At 41.2% G+C, this 20,077-nt stretch overlaps 1 protein-coding gene across 3 annotated transcripts in view; it reads left to right on the forward strand.

Moving 5' to 3' along the window:
• Window positions 1–20,077, forward strand: part of RTN4IP1 (reticulon 4 interacting protein 1) — a 45,829-nt gene that overhangs the window by 6,834 nt on the left and 18,918 nt on the right. For all 3 annotated transcript variants that reach the window (XM_044244720.1, XM_044244730.1, XM_044244710.1), the window contains exons 2-5: window positions 99–250; window positions 1,003–1,071; window positions 1,982–2,106; window positions 13,812–13,860. In XM_044244720.1, the coding sequence (XP_044100655.1) occupies window positions 99–250; window positions 1,003–1,071; window positions 1,982–2,106; window positions 13,812–13,860 (395 nt within the window). The remainder of the gene's footprint in view (window positions 1–98; window positions 251–1,002; window positions 1,072–1,981; window positions 2,107–13,811; window positions 13,861–20,077) is intronic.

Here is a 20,077-nt window from a genome sequence, read left to right on the forward strand (position 1 = left end):
GTAATCTACATCTTGAGGATAGAATCTGGCATGTACTCTCTAGTGGTTTTTAAATAATTTCATTGTTTTGGAGGAAACCGATAAATTGTATTTCACAGGTGGTTATGGGGCTACGGCTTTAAATATAAAACGTGATCCTTTACATATTAAAACCAAAGGAGAAGAATTTCCCCTGACTCTGGGTCGGGATGTCTCTGGTGTGGTGATGGAATGTGGACTTGATGTGAGGTACTTCAAGCCAGGAGATGAGGTGAGTTAACTCCTTTTCTAAATATGCAGATTTCATTTTGTTGCTTTTGGAAGTAAATGTATCCTTGACCTTTTAAAGGGCTAGAACTTTCATTTTCTTTGTTCTGTTGTTACAATTTTCACTAACTATTCCAAAAGAGCTTGGCCATACTTGAACTTTTTAAAATCCAGTGTTTAAGAATTTCAAGACTTTAAAACATGTAGGACTGGGATTTTTTTTTTTTCCTTGAAGTCTTTAAACGACAATTTCTACCTTATGGGTTAGATGGTTTTAAAATAGCTAAAGTTTGGTATAATCACCTGTCACTTGTCACTTTGAACTTTTATACCAAGAAATTAAAGTTGAGCTCATAATGATAGCTAACACTGTTCTAGTTGCTTCTCATAAAAGAACACATTTAAAGCTTATGAAGTAAGTAAAGTTAGGCACAGTTTACAAGATGAGGAAGCCAAGCTGTAGAAAGTGCTGGAGCCAGGATTCAAGCCCCAGAGACTGGGCTCTTACCGGTATTCTAAGTTGTCCGTAAATACGGTGGATTTGTTAGCATCTGCTTCCAGTGTGGTTTGAGTTGGCAAATTCAGAATCCTACTAAGCACTACATTTATATTAAGTGAAAATAACTCTTTGGCCTGGCCTGTTGCTGACTTGTGCTTTTTTGCAGGGTGGGGTCTGTGTCGGGGTCTGTGTCAGGGAAAGCCCTCATGCTGAGCTTCGGTCAGAAAATATGTTTCTAATGAAGTTGTGTGTTTCAGGTCTGGGCTGCAGTTCCTCCCTGGAAACAAGGCACCCTGTCAGAGTTTGTTGTAGTCAGTGGGAATGAGGTAACTCGCCAACTCTGTGCCGAAATGCCATTAGAAAGTATAAACAAAGACTGACAAATATCTCTGAAATAACTGGTTGCTTTTCACATTGGGTTTGTGTTTTATGGGTAGTTTTGAAAGAGCTAAGATAGAGAATAGGAATTTTTGAAAGAGTAAAAAAAGTATTTGATGTCCTTTAGTAACACTGCCTGCAAAGCGGCTCTTTGTCTCCCGGAGCAGGGATTTGGAGTGGGATCTAGAAACCCTGCTGTGTTTCTCAGTTTTACCCAGAACAAGCAGTTGAAACCAAATATACCAAATGGAGCATACCGGTTAATCATCAACAGAAGCAAGAGAGTAGCAGGCTTTTTCAAATAACTTTAAAAATAGTCTCATCAAGTATAGTCAGGTGGCCTGACAATTTGAATAGAGAGAAAGGGGTTAACAGTGAGGAAATTGGCTACAGAAGGGAGGGCAGGAAGGGAAAAAGGGGTATTACTGAGATTAGAGAAAGTCTGGAAAGATTATCTTCCACTAAATGGGAGTGAAGGAAGCAGCTGATCTCAAAAACAAATTAGAATGTGTTTATGAGGGCTCAAGGTTTATTTGGATTTATTTCTGGGTATAGTCGGGACTAATGGGATTATTGAATGTGGTCTCTTTATGAAGAATTAAGCAGCTTTATCTGATAATGTAGCCTATAAAATATTACTGAACCTCTCTGAGGCAGGTTGAGTCATTCGGAGAATATTCCTTAGGGATAATCCTGGAGTAGGGTATGCAGTAAATACTGAACCTGGCAGAATGTTATAGGCATATCTGTGAAATCAGTGAAAGGAATTGGATTCCTATGCAGATAAATATACTTAATTGCGTTTCTTCATAGGTTTGCTCGTCATTGCTTATTTTTAACTGTTGTCTCCAAATTCAGGTCTCTCTCAAGCCCAAATCACTCACTCATACTCAAGCTGCCTCTTTGCCGTATGTGGCTCTCACAGCCTGGTCTGCTATAAACAAGGTTGGCGGCCTGAATGACAAGAATTGCGCAGGAAAGCGGTAAGTATCAATTGTTGTCTCTGAACCTCCCTTCTTTCTTTCTGTTAAGGTCTTTCTTTGCAGTAGATTCGTGAGAAGAGTATTAAAATTCAGATCAGTTGCATGAGCAGAGGTGTGGTAACATTTAAAACAGTCTCCAAAAAAAACTCCTGTTTGTGTCAATTTGTACTTTTTTTTCTTTTTAAAGATTTACTTATTTTAGAGTGCCTGAATTAGGGGTGGGGGTGCAGAGGAAGAGGGGAAGAGAGAGAGAGCGAAGCATCTTCAAGCAGACTCCACACTGAGCACAGAGCCTGACGTGGGGCTCGATCTCACAACCCGGGGATTATGACTTCAGCGGAAACCAAGAGTCAGATGCTTAACCGACTGAGCCACCCAGGTGCCCCCAGTTAGTACTCTCTTGACCTCATTGTGTTGACTTTTAGCCCAAGCAAATGGGAATTTTTAGATGGAAACATGTAGGGGAACTCCAGGAGTTGGAACTTGGTAAAATAATGCAAACGTCTGTATGTAAATTTCTGCAAAGAAGATCCATAGCTTTGATTAGATTCTTAAAAAGGTTTAAGCGTCATCACCTTATATGTTTTGTAAGGTGTTTTTCCCTCTCTGCTAGGATTTGCTCTCTGACTCACAGATTTCTGTGAAGACCAGATATAAAGGGACTGCAAAACAATGATAAATATCCTTGAGTTCTCTTAGGCTTCCTGCTTGGCATCCTTTAGGTCAGTTTTTTGCTTCAAGGTCTTTACTGTTCAAGTAGCAACACACAGTGAGTAGGAATGTGTTAAGTGTACTTGAGTCCATATCCAGATTCTGCTGCTTTCTAGCTGAGGGGCCCACTCCATCACTTCTCTTCTGTGAGTTTTGTTTTATGGGGTAAATGCGAAAACACAAGTAAAATTGGTGGTGTGGCACAGGTTGTGGCCCGTGGAAGGCACTCAATAGAGGTGAGCCTGTGTTCTTCGAATTTTAGAGAGTTGGTGTGATTGGGGAAACTGATCTTATTTTTTGGCAAGAAAACAAGGTGCCAAGAACCATTTAATGATTGTGATAAAGGAGAGAGATCTATAGGTCAATTTTTAATAAGACGAGTATTTTGGTTACTATGAATTAGCGCAGGAAAAACAATTAGACTGTTGTGAAACCTTACACTTCACATTTAATGTGTTGGGCTACAAAGGCTTCAATTTAATGAAAGCTTAATAACTGTATTTCTGTAAGCAGTGTGAAGATGATTCATCTAATGAGCTGCTAGCCTTTATTGTAGAATTCAAGGTAAATATTTATTCTAAAGGTCAACCCTGTTTATTTTTTAAGCTTCTGAAGTTACGGTTTAGGTCAGCTACTTTGTTTAAATTAAATTAGTCTGGCCACGTAGCTTTTTCTAATGGTCTGTCTTCATTAATAACCTTGCAGAATTCAGGGTTTTCAGACCTTTATTATGGTAGGCTCTGCATTGACATTGATGCTTTATTGTTTTGTTTTTCCTTAAAACATTAGACTTCCCACGCCTGCACGACCATCTGTGTGCTGTGGTTAGACAGCTCTCATTCCTTTTGCCAGTTCAGGGCTCTCCAGGCTTATTCATTTCTAGTACCTGGAAGAAAACAATTTAGAAACCGCTCTAGGTGTCTTTTCTTAGGCACGTGGATCTGTGTCCCGTTTTGTTGTTGGCTTTGTGGGTCAATCTTTGGTATTGTGTTATCTTCTGTTTAAGCAGTAATGGCTTGGAACCAGGGAATTAGAACACGTGGTCCTGTTCTCTGCTGCTGACTCATAAGGTGACCCTGGCTATGCCATTTCTGGGGTCTGTGCCGTTTTCTCCAGGGTACTGAGCAGAGGACAGTGTAGGTTGTTACGGGAGCTTTGAGAAGTGGAAAGTTTCATCCTTTGTAAGGCAGTTCCATAGTGTTTTGAATTGGGTGTGTTCATTTCTTCAGCCACGTATTAACCAAACTGAAGGGAGATCCATTGTAAATGGCTCCTATTTACACTGGCTCATATCCTCAATCTCCTGCATTCTCACCCGACCTGTAGGATGCCTTTGTTCCAAGTGGCAGTGAGAGCTTTGGCCTGTGGTGCTCTAGGAAATCGGTTTCCTGAAGTTACTGCCTATGGGTGGTAATAATAGTCTACTTCTCCCAATTCCTTATTTGTGGGAATCAAATGAGAGGTGTGAGCACCTTAAAATACTATTAAAAAAATTTTACAGGAGGAAATTAGGACTAAAGTGGGATTTTATTATACATAAACTAAGCAGTTCCAGTGTCCAAAGTGGCTTTTTTCAGTTTGACTATTCATGGTGAATGGAGGAACATATTTTGCTTTCTCTAAGGCATAGTTATTCTCTTTCTATTAGCTGTTGACATTAAGGCATGTTTTAGTCTGCAGTAAAGCAGGTCAGTGTTTGTTAACAAGGGCTAATAGTCTGTTTTTCTAACTAGTTAATTAAAAAAAAAAAAAAAAAGAAATACCCATCAGCACCTTGGAAGAATTTACAGGATTTCTTTGTAACAAACAGCTTTTTCAAATTAAAACAAAGCTTTCTAAGGTAAGGTTTACTTTCTAAGGTAATGTTTACTTTTTCCTTTTTTGTTATATAATTGTATTTCTGCAATAACTGAACATCGTTAACCAAGGTGATAGTTTCATACTGATGTCACATAATATGTCATTTTTGCCCACACTTTGATATCACTAGAAAATGTCAGATGCAATGATTTTTTTCTTACCAGCCCATCCATAGTTTCTTCATGATTTATTAAGTTGGAAACCTAGATAACCTAGGTCTCTCAAGATGATAGAAATGTTTTAAAAAGTGGTTACACCAGATACTTTCTGAAAGCAGTTTAGTGTGATGGTTATATTTATTGGTAGTGTCGTGGTACATCTTGAATATTTCACGATCTACCTGAAATTCATCTTTTACTGGGAAAGTTGTACATCACTCTGTTTGACAGAAGTATTAGCAAGTGTTGGAAATTGAACCATTCCTCTTGTACCATATAAATTTTACTCTTAAATTGTGTATACTTGAAACTCAATGCAGTGAATTTAGAAATGCTTTTCACTGTTTCTTATTTGAGACTAGTCTTTATGACAGTACAATTTTGTCAAGTTATTATGAATTGGGTGTCTAATTAATTCTGTTACAGAATTGGACAGGCTCCAACTTGAAACCATTGGGTTTACCGCCCTCCCCCAACCGCTGGGCTTCCGTGATAATTATAATACAGCTTCCTTCCGTTAGCTGCCTTCTGCCTGTTCTGCACCCCACCACCCACCTGTTTCTCCACACTCTGTGCTCTCACAGCCCCTGTAGACTGGGGGTTTTCATTTGTACTTGACTGGGTGGTATGGTCAGAGGGGTAGGGGTTAGGAGACGGAAGCCTCAGCAGTTTACTTGCAGGAAAAAAATCGCCTGGCTGGGAGGTAGAGGAGAGGGAGGGTGGAGGCTCTGGCCAGTGTGATGCAAATGAGTCTTGCCTCTGGCTTCTGGACCTGTTTTGCTGGGGCCCCAGGAGGGCTCAGTTAAAGCACTAGTAGGAAACTCTTTCCTGGAACTTGGTGGTTTACAGATGAGCTTTCTGGGTGACTAGGATACTACCTTGTGGAGCTCAGAAGCCTTCTGCTCTTGGGGGCACTGTAACCTAACCTCCAGCCTTGCCAGCAAGCCACAGCTGTGCCCCTGCCCCCCTGGGTCATAGCTGACTAAGTGGCCAACCCCGTGATCTTTTTCAGTTCTCCTTAGCGTTTCACCTCCTTGAAGTACATGGCCCTGCTGACCACTTCCTTAAGACTCACTTTTTCCATGGTTTCAGGATATCAGACTCCTTTAGCTTTCCTGCCTTTTTTACCATCTCTTGTAATTTTTAGAGGACCGTCTCTTTTCTCCAGCCTTTAACCGTTGCCCTTCCCTCGTGTCCGCTCCACCACAGCCCTCCGTCTCCCCGAGGTCTCTCACCTGCTCCCAATTCCTGTTCCTACCATGGCAGCTTGCAGATCCGTGTCTCACCCTAGCCTCTCTGCGGAGTTTCATTCAGTTAGACATCCCCTTTGTGTTTTAAACTCCACTAGGGCAAGACAAGACCTCCTGCCTGCCACATTGCTAACGTCCATTAAGTGGCATTTCCCTTCAGCCAAAACCTGACCCTTCCCAAACTCCGCTGCCTCTCCTTCCACAAACCAATTCCTTGTTCTCATCATGTAAAATTTAGGGAGGTTGTCAAATGGGCGGAAAATGTCTTCCAAGTTTCTTTAATATGGGGGCTGTCAGATTTCAAGGCATTTCAGGTTTTCTTTTGCAGTGAATAGGCCTAAAATAGTTGTAAGTTGTAATTGCCAACCCTCATTTAGTAGTTTGTGGTTGATGTCTTCCATGTGGTGCTATCAGATGACAAAAATAATACCATGTAGCGATGCGTTTATCCTTCACTCGAGAGAAAAGCATGCCTAGATTGCGGAGCACAGTGCCTCACAAGCAGTGGAACACTCTTCCTGAGGGATTCTGGGCAAGAGCGAGTTTTACAAAGCATTAGAAGAGGCAGCAGGGAAATGGCATGATTGCCTAGGAGGTCCGTGATTTCCTTATAAGGCTAGCCTGGCCTGTTTTCTAGGGTAAAGTAAGCTGGCTACAGCGGAGTTGGAGGACTGTGATGGGTGTTAAGTGCAGACCGACTTAAGTTGAGATTTATGACGTGGGCTAGGCCCTGGGGTAGCCTCCATGTTGTAGCTCCTGATCTAGGAATTAATTTGATTAGTGGCGTATTGTTAATTTTTTACAGATCTCATAATTAGAGGAATTTTCCGGAGACGAGCTTCAGGTTCTATGTGTCTCAAACCTTGTTCAACCATTTTCCTCCTTCACTGCTTGTATAATCTAATGCTAGGTACCATGATACTTAGTCTTATCCTAATAAGACCATGACTTCATGATGCTTTGTTGTCACTTCATTGGGAAGCAGGAATATTCCTGGAAGGCATTCTTAAGCCGGGCAGCCTGCGGTAACTTAACTCTATTCAGAAAATACCATGGGCCATGTCAGTATTTTCCGCTAAACCCAAAGCACTTGTATTTCCAAATCCGCTTGCCTCCCACCACATCGACTGTTACTTGTCACGAGGGGCAGCGTAATGGAGGGTGTAGAAATGGAAAGAGACAGAAATGTTAACTGATTGTGATGAATAGAGAAGGAAAAATCATTTTTCCTCTACCGAGACCTCTGTAATAAAGGTTAACGAGAAAAACCCAGAAGTTTATTAACATGTGTACCTCAGATACATGAGCTACCTGGGGAAAATGAGGCCCTCAAATGGGCAGCTTAGAGTTCAGGCAAAAATACCTTCTTTAGCTAAAGACAAAAGACGAGGCACAGGTAGGAAAGGCCAGTTGTGAAGAGGTTGCCAGGCAATTGGTTAAGTGGCTGCCTTCAGCTCAGGTCATGATCCCAGGGTTGTGGGATCGAGTCCCACATCGGGCTCCTTGCTCGGCAGGGAGCCTGCTTCTCCCTCTGCCTCTGCCTGCCTCTTTGTCTGCCTGTGCTCGCTCGCTTTCTCTCCCTCTGTCTCTGACGAATAAATAAATAAAATCTTTAAAAAAAAAAAAAAAAGAATTGTGATACAGATTTAAGTTGGTGCCTTTTCCACTGATGAGGGTGATTAACCTTTGTCCTTCCTGGTAGCTAGGAGGGGAGGTACACCTTTTATCAATTGATGTCCTGCTTTTAGGCTGATGGGAAGGCCCAGGACTTTCTTTTTTTTTTCAGGACTTTCTTATATCTGCTTCTTCTTAGCTGCCTTCAGCTCAAAATAATCCTTATGCCAAAGATGGCGTATTCTGCCATCCTTCATTAGCATATCTTTTGCAAATTTTACAAAAATCTATGTTGGCACAAGTATTTTGCTGGGGCTCCTCTCATGGCTTTGTGTAAGTAAAAGGCTTGGAGCAGGGAAGGAAAATATGGTTTTCCTCCACTCTTCTAAATTCTTGCCTGGGTCCCCTGTAACAGGAGACAGATTAAAAAGGCAAAATCACACAGATTTATTTAATATGAGTTTTATGTGCTGGGGAGACCTTCATAAGGAAAGGAGGATCTGAAGAAGTGGTTAAGCCTGTGTTTATGCTATATTTGATGAAGAGTGAAATGTACCCCCCCCCCAAAAAAAAGAAAAAAAAGGTGATCAGAAGGTATGAGCTAAGCATAGTCAACTGGGAAATTTAGTAAGGCTTGTTCATTCCGATTCCTCACTGTACCCTTCCGTCTTGGAGATAAGGATGTCCCTGTCCTCCAGGTATAGGAACCACCCTCTCACATGAGGGTCTTAGGACCTTAGGCGCAGAAGGTCAGAAGTCCTTCCTGTACATGCTGTTTCTCAACTTCCTTTAGCTTAAAATACTCAGTATGCCAAGATGCCGTATTTTGAGGTGGTGTGTCCCGAACCCTGTCAGTTCTGTGGCAGATCTGACTATGCTGCTTCTGTCTCTTATCCCTCCTGTTATTGCCATCATAAACATTCCTTCCTTCTGCCTTCCTTTCTTCTCTGTTCTACACCAGATTGAAGGAACCGGTGATATGGTATGGTTCCCGCTGGTTGTCCTGTTCAGGGAGATGTGTTCCCAGTACTCCTGGTTAAAATTCTGAATTTGTTTCCCACAGAATCATTGTTGTACTGTGTATGAGGTTCTTGGTCCACTGTAGGTTTACTAAACCTTAATAAATGGCTACCCTGGGCACCGAGCCAACATACATAAATAGCTTTGTTTTCATGGGAAAATGTGTTTAAAGTTCCAAACCACTAATTCACACATGAACTCTTCTGCAAATTGGGGAATGTGTACATGAATTACAGAGGCTTAGGAGGGGACACACAAATCCAGGCTATCTCGGCCAAGTGTCTGTTGGTTTGTTTTGTAGTTCTATTCTACTTGCTCACATGAAGTTTCTCACTCCCTTTAGGGAGTAAACTTAGCATATTATGTTATACTTTGCTATCTTTCACCCCCCCTTTTTCCCCCAAATATAAAAGTAGTGTGAGAAATTTAAAAATGAAATTAATATATTTTTAACATCCTCTTTAGTTTTTAAAGACCATTTGTTTCAACTTATGGAAGAGTTAGCCATGTTTAACTCCTCTTTGTTTCTGAGCCATTAGGACTTTATTTATTTATTTATTTTTAAAAGGTTTTTATTGGGGCGCCTGGGTGTCAGTTAAGCGGCTACCTTTGGCTCAGGTCATGATCCCAGGTCCTGGGATCGAGCCCTACGTTGTTCTCTCTGCTCAGCGGGGAGCCTGCTTTTCTCTCTTCCACGGCCCTTGCTTGTGAACTCTTTCTCTTTCTCTGTCAAATAAATAAAAATCTTTAAAATTTTTATTTATTTACTTATTAGAGAGAGTGTAAAAGTGTGGGGATGGACAGAGGGAGAGGAAGAAGCAGACTGCTCAGCAGGGAGCCAGACCTGGGGCTGAATCCCAGGATCCTGGATCATGATCTGAGGCGAAGGCAGACGCTTAACTGACTGAGCCCCCCAGGTGCCCCTTCCATTAGGACTTTAAATAGAGGGTACTCTAATCTTGCAATGTGACTTTTTTCCTCCCGCAAGTACATGGTCTAGGGGGAATCCTAAAGGTCATATACCTCTGTGTTAGAAAGACAGGAAGAGTATATATAAACTTAAATAAGATTGAAAATGTCAACTTTCCTTTTTTACTAACTCCTGGGGTGATGCTCATTTCATAGGAGATGAGTATGAGGCCTGCAGATTCAATAAGAGAGTTGGAACTAGAACCCAGGTCTCTAGATATCTAGCTCTGACATTCTCTCTGGGGCTAGGCCAGGGTATAGAAATTTGAAAGATTATTCCTTACTTCTGGATCTCAGACTGTTTTGTAGTAGGTTTCGTCTCTTTTATCTGCAAGGCAGCCAGGGTGTTGATGCCTTGCCTCTTACGGCTGGAATACTGATGGTGTGATTGTAGAGGCACTTAGGTGCCCAAATACTAAGTAAAAAGTGACTCAGTCATGGAAAAGAAGCCAACACTGAGTTAATACCTTAATGTATGTTTAGGTAGAGTTGAGAGATTGGGCAGAAGTAACAGAGAAAATCAAATTTTAAGGCTTCAGGATGCATAAGCAGTGTAATAATTATTCCCACTTTCTCCATATTTTGTATATCTGTCACAGTCCAAATCCCACTGATTCCCATGTGAACTTAGGAAGTAAGGGAGGAATGTGATTTAAAAGCTTGGCAATTTTGAATCACAGTGATTTTTCCAAATAGAGTATTTCCGGGGCACTCGCTGTCTACAGTGAGCAGTATTCTTCCCTCCAGCGAATAGACCTCTACTTCAGTGAGGCATGAATATACAGGGTGACCGTTCTAGCAAGCTGGGTAGAAAGCATTTCCACTGTATAGCACTTCAGTGAAGGGCCACTGGGGGTAAGCAGGGTAAGCAAGCGCTGCTATTTTCCCTTTGTGCTGGAAGTGCTTTGAAGAGTACGAGAACAGCTAGTTCAGCCACAGGACTTCAGACCACAGAGGACTAACCCACCTATTGTGGCTTGAAAATTCATTTTGCCTGCTGTCCCTTTTTGGGGACTTTCTTTGAAGACAAGTGCAGGTCGTGGTTGAATCTGCCCCAAACATGGAGTTTGCAGGACCAGAGAAGGAGGCGTCTGCACGTCTTTCATGTGGTCCTTCAAGGGCCTGCTCCTCGCCCGTTTTGCACTGGGGGGCGCCATCAAGTGGCGCCAACGGGAACTGAAGCCGCCGTTGTAGAGCCACTCCTGCCAAGCACGGCTGTAAAACATGTTTGCTTTTTTGTGTGGGGGAGTGATGGTGCTTTGGATCCAGAGTTAAGGGGAAGTGATGAATGACAATAATAAGGTTGGAGATGTATCTGGCAGTTGGATCCTTAAACAGCATTATATTTGCTGTCCTCTTAATCCAGCCTTCCCAGGGAGAGAAGTAGAAATGAATTTCAGATGTTGGTTCACTGGAGGAACTTTAACGCAGTCTTCCAAACAGCCCGGGGATTCCCTCACTTGAGGTAGTCGCAGTTGTTGTCTTGATTGCAGGAGAAAATGGTGATTCAGATGAATTTTAAAGTCAAGAAACATCAGACATCGGCTACATCCAGGGTAGTGTGTTTAGTCCTGGGCCTGCCCTCGAAGCCTTCCAGAATAGCTTGGGAAGCAAGCGTACGGGTGAAAGTTAACAACCTGTGGCACCGATACCTGGTTTGGCGTGCTCTTAGGGGTGCTGTGCAGGAAAGCTGGGGCTTGGCTTCAAGCGCCCGAAGGCCTCACCAGGCAGTGAGAAGGCATCTGGGAGCCCGAGAAATGGGCCAGTGTGCTCAGGACTTGGGCATAAGAGTGAGGGGACCAGGGTGACTGTGATGGAGAGTTCTTTTCAGAAAATGGTGAGACATCAGAATTGAGATAAGGATTAGATTGTGAAGGATTTAAATGACTTGACTTGTTACATTTCTGTAAGTAGGAATGGGCCAGAATAAGAGTAGAATATTTCATGGATGAATTAATTTTTTTTAAAGATTTTGTTGTTTGAGTGAGGAGAGAAGGAAGTGAGGGAAGGAAGGAGAGAGAGGGAGGGAGAGAGAGAGAGAGAGAAAAAACATGAATGGGGGAGGGGCAGAGGGAGAAGCAGATTCCCTGCTCGCTGCAGAGCCCTATGCAGGTCTCAGTCTCAGGACCCTGAGATCATGACTTGAGCTGAGGTCAGACCCTTAATCGACTGAGCCATGCAGGTGCCACTAGATGAATTAATTTTTGGATATATCTGTGAGGCAGTTTTAATGCTTCCTGCCCACTATCCCCATTTAGGAAATACTCAAGCTATTAATGTATGAATCGAAGGATTTTAGAAGGGTTCATTGTTATATATTTTTTCCCCATTCTGGGCAATTTATAATTCTTTGAAAATTAAAAGTAATTTTTTCTGGAAGGAACACAATTTACAAGGAGACTTGTTTTAATTAATTTAGTGTATTAATTTCAAAGGGAACAACTGGCTCAGAAATTTTAGTAACTTTCAAGATCTAAAAGGGTGACAAACAACCTTCTGTGATTTGAGGGTAACAGAGAAGAACACGAAATGAAACTATGGTTAAGATTGTAGACAGAATGCATGTCTCGAGGTTCTGTGCGCTTGCTAGAGATAGGTGGCAAAATTCTCTACACCTTCTAGCCACCAAGTCAAAGAGGGAAATGAGCCGCGAGAGAGGAAGTCATTTTGGGTTGGGACTGAGCTGATAGGAACCCAGAACTGGCATGTTAAGGGTGGTGGGAGAGGCATGGAATGCAAACTCCCAAAATAGTACAATGGTGTAGGCTGTTAGACGGTATCAGTGGCAATAAAATGGAACAGAAGGTAAGATGAAGAGAGCAGACAGGAGTGAGGGAGAGAGCCCTGAGGATATGTGAGGAACAGCAAATCAGACAAAGGAAATCCTTCTGAAAGGCCCTGACATGGAAGGCTGGCACCTTCCAGGAGCAGCAGGTGTGGCTGGAGTAGAGTGACTGAGGTACAGAGCTGAGGAGATGGGGGCAAAGAGTGAGGGAGGAGGGGGGGACCCACAGGCAGCAGCTATGACGTTTACAGTGACAGAAACTCAGCTACTCCCACCACGTAGACTTTAGAAGAATGTTCTATGCTTACTTACAAAGCAAATGAAGAATTCTCTCAACAGTATCTCCTTCACTAATGTGGTATCAAACATCGAACACGTTTGATAACGTCCCTCATTCCGGGTGGGTAGCAGAACACCAAAAATCAATACAAGTGATTTTCTAGGGACCTGAAACTACGCAGTTCCAATCAGCAATTCCCTGATGCTGTGGCTTCATTTGAGAAGAAAATGTAAGAATACGTAAAGCAGTGATTCTCTTTTGGGTCCTGTACTTCTTTGGGAAAATTAGGCTAGATCCCTCTCTTCCTCAGTGCATGCCTGCAGAATCCCACCAAATTTTGCATGCTATTAGATTCAGTTCACAAGTTCAGAGGGTTCACACACACCCCGCGCCATGCACCCCATCCCAACTCATCCATAAACTCTAAGCTGAACACCCTTGGTCTAGAGGGAAAAGAAACCTACGACAAGCAGACATAGTAAAAACCTGGAACCCAGTTTTTCTTGTGCTGATAGGACAGATTCATCTGTTTCAACAGGAAGCCAAATTGAGGATAAGATTGATTTCCATTTATGAAAGTTGATGAGCTTGTCGGGACATGTCTGAACAAAAGACATTTATTCCACTTTGACAGGAATGTGGTCGGGAATGTGATTTTTCTTAGAGAGCTACTGAATCCACTGTAACACACTAAAAAAGGATCCCAGAGCGCCCTCCTATAGAGAAAGCTGTGGTAATTTTAGCCTGGAAAAATTGTAAGGCAGATGTTACCAAGAACCGTCTGCACAGCTTAAAAAAAAAAAAATGTGATATGTTGGTATTTTTGGTATTTGGTATTCTTGGTAAAGAGTTCATAGAATGTTTAGCTTTAAGCACTTATAGATTCTTGGTTAACCTAAAATGAAAGTTCTTTTGTCATATAATCTTTGGAAGCTGAATGATTATTTGCTTTTGGGATTATTTATCTTTGAGCCAGCTCATGTTGAAAACCTATTGTGTGTTTATCCAGTTATGTTGACCTAATATTTTCCGTAATTGTAGTTTCTTTTGCATTGCAGTGTTTTAATCTTGGGTGCTTCAGGTGGAGTTGGTACTTTTGCTATACAGGTAAGACTGTTTTGTTTTTTAATCTTATGACTAGAAAGAGTATTTCCATGAGTTTATAAATTCACATATGAGAAATGATTTTTTCATGAAAAGTTCAGTAAATTCATTATAATTTCAGCTTGCCCTTCTAAGGAGGGAACTTCCTAACATAGAAGTAAGCATTAACCTTTCCAGTGGTTTAATATATGAGTTAGTTTGTGGCTGTCCTCTCTAGCAAATGTAGGAAATCTTTTAGGGAGGGAAGGCTGGGGACAGTGCATGTGGATGGGAAGTTTGCAGTTTGGTGGAAATGAATAAGCTGATTCTAAAATGTATGTAGAAATGCAGTGGCCAAAATACTGTAAAGATAGCAGTGTTCCACCAAAATGACCTACAGATTCAGTGCAATCTTCCCAAAATAACAGTTGCCCTTTTCGCATAAATGAACGAGTTGATTCTAAAATGGATATGGAATTGAAGAAGACCCCAAATTGACAGTCTTTAAAAAGGGCAAAGTTGGAGGATGCACATTTCTCGATCTTAAAACTTAATACAAAGCTATAGTGGTCAGAATAATGTGATACTGGCATAAAGATAAACATATAGATCAATGAAGTAGAATTGAGCATCCAGAAATAAAAACCTGTATCTATGGCCAATTGATTTTTAACTAGGATGGCAAGACAATTAAATAGGGAAAAGAACAGTCTTTTTAATGTAACTAATGGTGCTGAAATAACTAGATGCCCACATCCAAAAGAATAAAGTTGGACCCCTACCTCACTTCGTATGTGAAAAATAACCCTGGGTCAAAGACCTAAATATAAGAGCTAAAACAATCAAACTTTTAGATGAAAACAAGAGTAAATCTTCATGGTCTTGGATTTGGCAACAGATTTTTAGGTATGACATCAAAAGCACAAGCAACAGAAGAAAAAAAACCAGATAAATTGGACTTTATCAAAATTAAAAGCTTCTGTGCATCAAAAGACACCATCAGGAAAGGAGAAAGATGACCTACAGGGATCAAATCTTTGCAAATCATTTCTCTAATAAGGGTCTAGCATCCAGAATAGGTAAGAATTCTTACTACTCAACAAAAGACAACCCAATTAAAAATTTAGCAAAGTACTTGAATAGACTACCTCCCCAAGAAAATATACAAATTGCCAATAAGCCCACAGAAAGATATTCAGTGTCATTAGTCATTAGGGAAATGCAAATCGAAACCTTGGTGAGCTCTCCCTTCACACCTACTAGGAGGGCTATTAAAAAAAAAAAAAAAAAAGGGAAAACAATGTTGGCCAGGAGGTAGAGAAACAGAAACTCTCGTCTACACTGGTGGGAGTGTAAAATGCTGCAGCTGCTACGGAAAACAGCTGGGCGGTTCCTGAAAATGTCAAACATAGGATTACCATATGACTTGGCAGTTCCATTTGTAGGTATATACCTGAGAGAAATGAAAACCTGTTCAGACAGAAGCTGGTCCACAGATGTTCATAGTGACACCCGTACTCCTGGCAGCCAGAGAGTACAGGCAGCCCTAATGCCTGTCAGCTGATGAATGAACAAAATGTGGTTTACGCATTAGTGAAATCATACTCAGCCTTGAAAAAGAATGAAGTTATGCATGATTCAGCACTGAGAAACCTGCAAAACATTATGCTTAGGGGAAGAATCCAGACACAGGTCACCTTTTGTAGGATTCCATTTGTATCCTCTCTGGAGAAAGATCTGTAGAGACAGAAAGCAGATGAGTGGTTGCCAGGAGCTGGGGGAGAAAGAAAGGGGCTGGCTGCTTAATGGGCATGGGGTTTATTTGTGAGCGGAGGAAAATGTTCTGGAATTAGACAGTGGTGGTGGTTGTACAACATGGTGATGTACATAATGAGTCGTACACTTTAAAATTGCTGAAGTGTTGAATTTTAAGTTTTTATATGAATTTTATAAAATTCTATATGAATTCTCAAACAAGAAAACAGAACAGTGCCCTGAGCTTCCAGGAACAGGACGGCACCATTATGGTCAAATATTTCACTGATTTCCTGGGAAGAGGACTTGATTAAGCCTTCCTCAATATGCAGGGAGAGGCCCTTGCTGCACCCTGGTGACCATACTCAGAAGCTCTGCCATACCACTTTCCAGCAGAGAGACTTTGGGTGCTATGATCTCTCACCCAGACCCCACATCAGCTCTTTTGAAGACCCAGATAGTGCTGAAGTTTTCCAGTCACCTGCTAACTAAATTAGGGGTAAGGGGATAGGACACCTAGGGGATGCATGCACACCTTGACTTCTTTTTAATTCCTCACTAGATACTACATGGTCTAAGTGTTTGTGACCCTGCTGAAGTCCTATGTTGAAGTCCTGATGCTCAATGTGGTAGTAGGGAGCAGGGCCTTTGGGAGGTGAAAATGCCCAAAAAGAGGTTCAGCAGAGCTCCATAGCCTTTCCACCATGTTGAGGACACACAAGGCACTGGCTATATATCAGGAAGAGGGCTCTCAACAGGATGGGACCATGCTGATGCCTTGATCTCAGACTTCCAGCCTCTATAACTGAGAAATACATTTCTACTTATAAGCTACCTAGTCTGTGGTATTTTGTTAGAGGCTGGACAGAGACAGACTAAGACACCCAGGCCTAGTCCAGAGACTGAGCAAATGTAGTTTAATGAATATAAATGGAAGAAAAGAAAAGGAGGGAGAGTGGGAGGAAAAGAAAAATACCAAATACTGTTGGTTAGAGTGTAAATTGGTACAAGCACTTAGGGAAATCATTTAGTATCATCTACTAAATCTGAATATGAATTGCCCTAGGGCAACCCAACAATTCCACTTTTATGAATATACCCTACAATGATTTGTACAGTTAACATGCATGTTCACCAAAAGATATGTACCAGATTTAGAGATCTCATCCACCAGAGGAAACAACTCAAATGTTTATCAACAGTGAAACGGACAGGTAAACTGTGGTCTATCTTACGCTAGACTATTATACAGTCATGAAATAGTGTACCACTATAGTGGTACACAGTGAGGTACGTGAATCTCATGAGCAGAATATTAGTGAAAGAAGTCACACAGCCTATTTGATTCTATTCAATGACATTCAAGAACAGGTGAAACTAAACAATAGGGTTTAAAGATGCCTACCGGGGCACCTGGGTGGCTCAGTGGGTTAAGCCGCTGCCTTCGGCTCAGGTCATGATCTCAGGGTCCTGGGATCGAGTCCCGCATCGGGCTCTCTGCTCAGCAGGGAGCCTGCTTCCCTCTCTCTCTCTGCCTGCCTCTCTGCCTACTTGTGATTTCTCTCTGTCAAATAAATAAAAATAAAATCTAAAAAAAAAAAAAATAAAGATGCCTACCTAGGGAGTAAAACTCTTTAAAAAGTGGGGGAACAGCAAAAAGGGGCATATAATAGTCCTGATGGTGGCATTACTTCTAAAGGAGTGAGGGAACTATGATTGGGAAGGGGAAAGCAAGGATGCTTAGGAGTATGGCGTGTGGTCTAGTTCCTAATCTAGAGCGATGCTTAGAATACTGTTTGCTTTGTAATAGCGTTTATAGTCCATGCACTGTTCTGTATGCGTTACATTTCACGACAAAAATATTTTAATACAGTAAAAACAGAAATAGGAAAATATCAAGGTTATATCTAACACAAAGTTATTATGAGAGGGCGCCTGCGTGGCTCAGTTGGTCAAGCGTCTGTGTTCAGCTCAGGTCATGATCCCAGGGTCCTCAGATGGAGTCCCACGTTGGCCTCCTGGCTCAGCGGTGAGTCTGCATCTCTCTCTGCCCCTCTTCCTGGTCATGCACGTGCTTGCTCACTCTCTCCCGTGCTTGCAACAATAAATAAATCGGTAAAAGGAGAAGTTATGAGAATGAAGATTAAAAAGACATATGTAGAGATTGCAGCAAGTCAGAAAACATGCCCACAAGACAGATCAAATGTAACTCACAATTTTTAATTGCTTTTTTAAGTTGGCTCTACACCCAGTGTGGGTTTTGAACTCACACCCCTGAGATTAAGAGTTGCATCCTTTACTGTGCCAGCCAGGCACCCCCAAATGTAACCTACAATTTCAAAACAAGTTAAAAGATTAAAAGTATACAAGACTTTTAGAGAATCTTAGGGGGGTAAAAGTAAAACAAATAATAGAAAATAAAACATAGAAAGTAAAACAAATTAAAAATCTTGGGGGGGGTAAAAGTAAACAAAAATATTTAGCAGTGAAGACTAAACCAGAAGGAATTCAATAGCAAATTAACAGGATCCATAATGCTGCCCTAAATAGAAATATATGTATAAATAGGAAAAATTTTAAATTATAAAAGAAACCAAGAAAAAAACAATTCAAGAGGAAGTGCCAAATATTGAAGTTAGGAAAGAAGGCTGATTTATGCGTAATAGGCTCTGAAGAAGAAAACCAAAACAAGGGAATAGAATAAACACTAAAATCTATAATTCAAGAAAATTCCCTATCTTCCTGAAATTAAGTGATTTGAAACTACATATCAGGTGACCACAGTACTTATCTAAGAACATGGACCTAGACAGAGCAATATCAAAGAAAACCCTAGTTAGTAAAATTAACTGGCTTTCAAAGAAAAAGAAAAAGGGGCTCCTGGGTGGCTCAGTTGGTTGAGTATCTCTGCTCAGGTTTGGATCTCAGGGTCGTGAGATCGAGTCCCATATTGCGCTCTACATGGGACGTGGAGCCTACTTAAAAAAGAAGGAAAAAAAAAATCCTTGGGACACCTTTAAAAAAAAATTGTGTGACTTAGAAGTAAAATTAGATTAGCATCAGACTTTTTGACTGCAGTGCTGTAAGGCTGGGGGGGAAATGGAGTAACCTATTTAAGACACTCAAGCAAGAGTATACTAAGACTATATTAATTTTATATATGTAACCAAACTGGTGCACTGTTAATAACTTGTGAGAACTCGGGGAATATGTTCTCCTTTTCTGAGAAACGTACTAGAGCTGACAACCCAAATGACTGGAGAGAGATCACACTAAGGGCTGGCGGTAAATGTTAAATGTAAATTTTTCTGTAGAACTAAAACATTGTGTAACAGCCTATTCTCTGACGAGGTTAAATACAGCACAACTGTTTATTAAAAGCAGAGGAAAACTGGGAGAGCATGTATTAAAGTTCTAATGCTTTCATTAATCAGCTCCATTGTATTAATAGTAATAATGATGCTAGTATTATTTAGAGGCTATTCTGTGTGTTATATACAATAGGACAGATGGATATTTATAGCATATTTTAATTCTGTCATCCCCTGTGTCTCTGACAGGATTTTAGGTGTGGAAGGAAAGAGATACAGAGGTAATAGAAAAGAAGTCAAGGAAAAACTTTGTAGTCTTACATTTGAATTGGAAGTATCAATATGAACTCAAGATACTCTGTGTAGAGCTATCTCTTGATAGATCATTGCTCACTAAAAGAATGCAAGACTTCTTGGAGAAATGGCAGATTCTAGATCTAGGGCACAAAATGTACAAGAATGAGCCTAGAATACATTAAATAGGAAGAAAACTATCAAAGACTAACTTGAGTCATATCGGAGAGACTTAGGAGCCAACTTGAAGAAACTCTCAAAGATGTGACAATTTGAGCTTCAGTAGTAGTAATACAAAGGACTAAAGCCCTTCAAATACATTTAAATCCACGAGTTCATATTTTTTTTTTAAAAAAAGGTCACTTTTGGGGACACCTGGATGGTTCAGTCAGTTAAGCGTCTGTCTTTGACTCAGGTCATGATCCCAGCATGTTGGGATCGAGTCCCACGTTGGGCTCTTTGCTCAGCGTAGAGCCTACTTATCCCTATGTCCCTCCCTCCACTCATGTACTTTCTCTGAAAAATAAATAAAAACCGAAAAAAAAAGTCACTTTTGGAAAATGATAGGGAACCAATTTATGTTATTTTTTTTTAAGATTTTATTTATTTATTTGACAGACAGAAATCACAAGTAGGCAGAGAGGCAGGCAGACAGAAGGAAGCAGACTCCCTGCGGAGCAGAGAGCCTGATGCGGGGCTCGATCCCAAGACCCTGGGATGATGACCTGAGCCAAAGGCAGAGGCTTTAACCCACCGAGCCACCCAGGCGCCCCCCAATTTATGTTATTAATTGGTAAAGGAGAAACAGTTATTCATCTTGCCTTTCGATGTGAATTGTACACCTGAATAAGCAAAATAATGTATGAGGAGAGTTTTTATAA

The sequence above is a fragment of the Neovison vison genome, chromosome 1, assembly GCF_020171115.1.
Source record: "Neovison vison isolate M4711 chromosome 1, ASM_NN_V1, whole genome shotgun sequence".
In the NCBI taxonomy this organism is placed as follows: Eukaryota; Metazoa; Chordata; class Mammalia; order Carnivora; family Mustelidae; genus Neogale; species Neogale vison.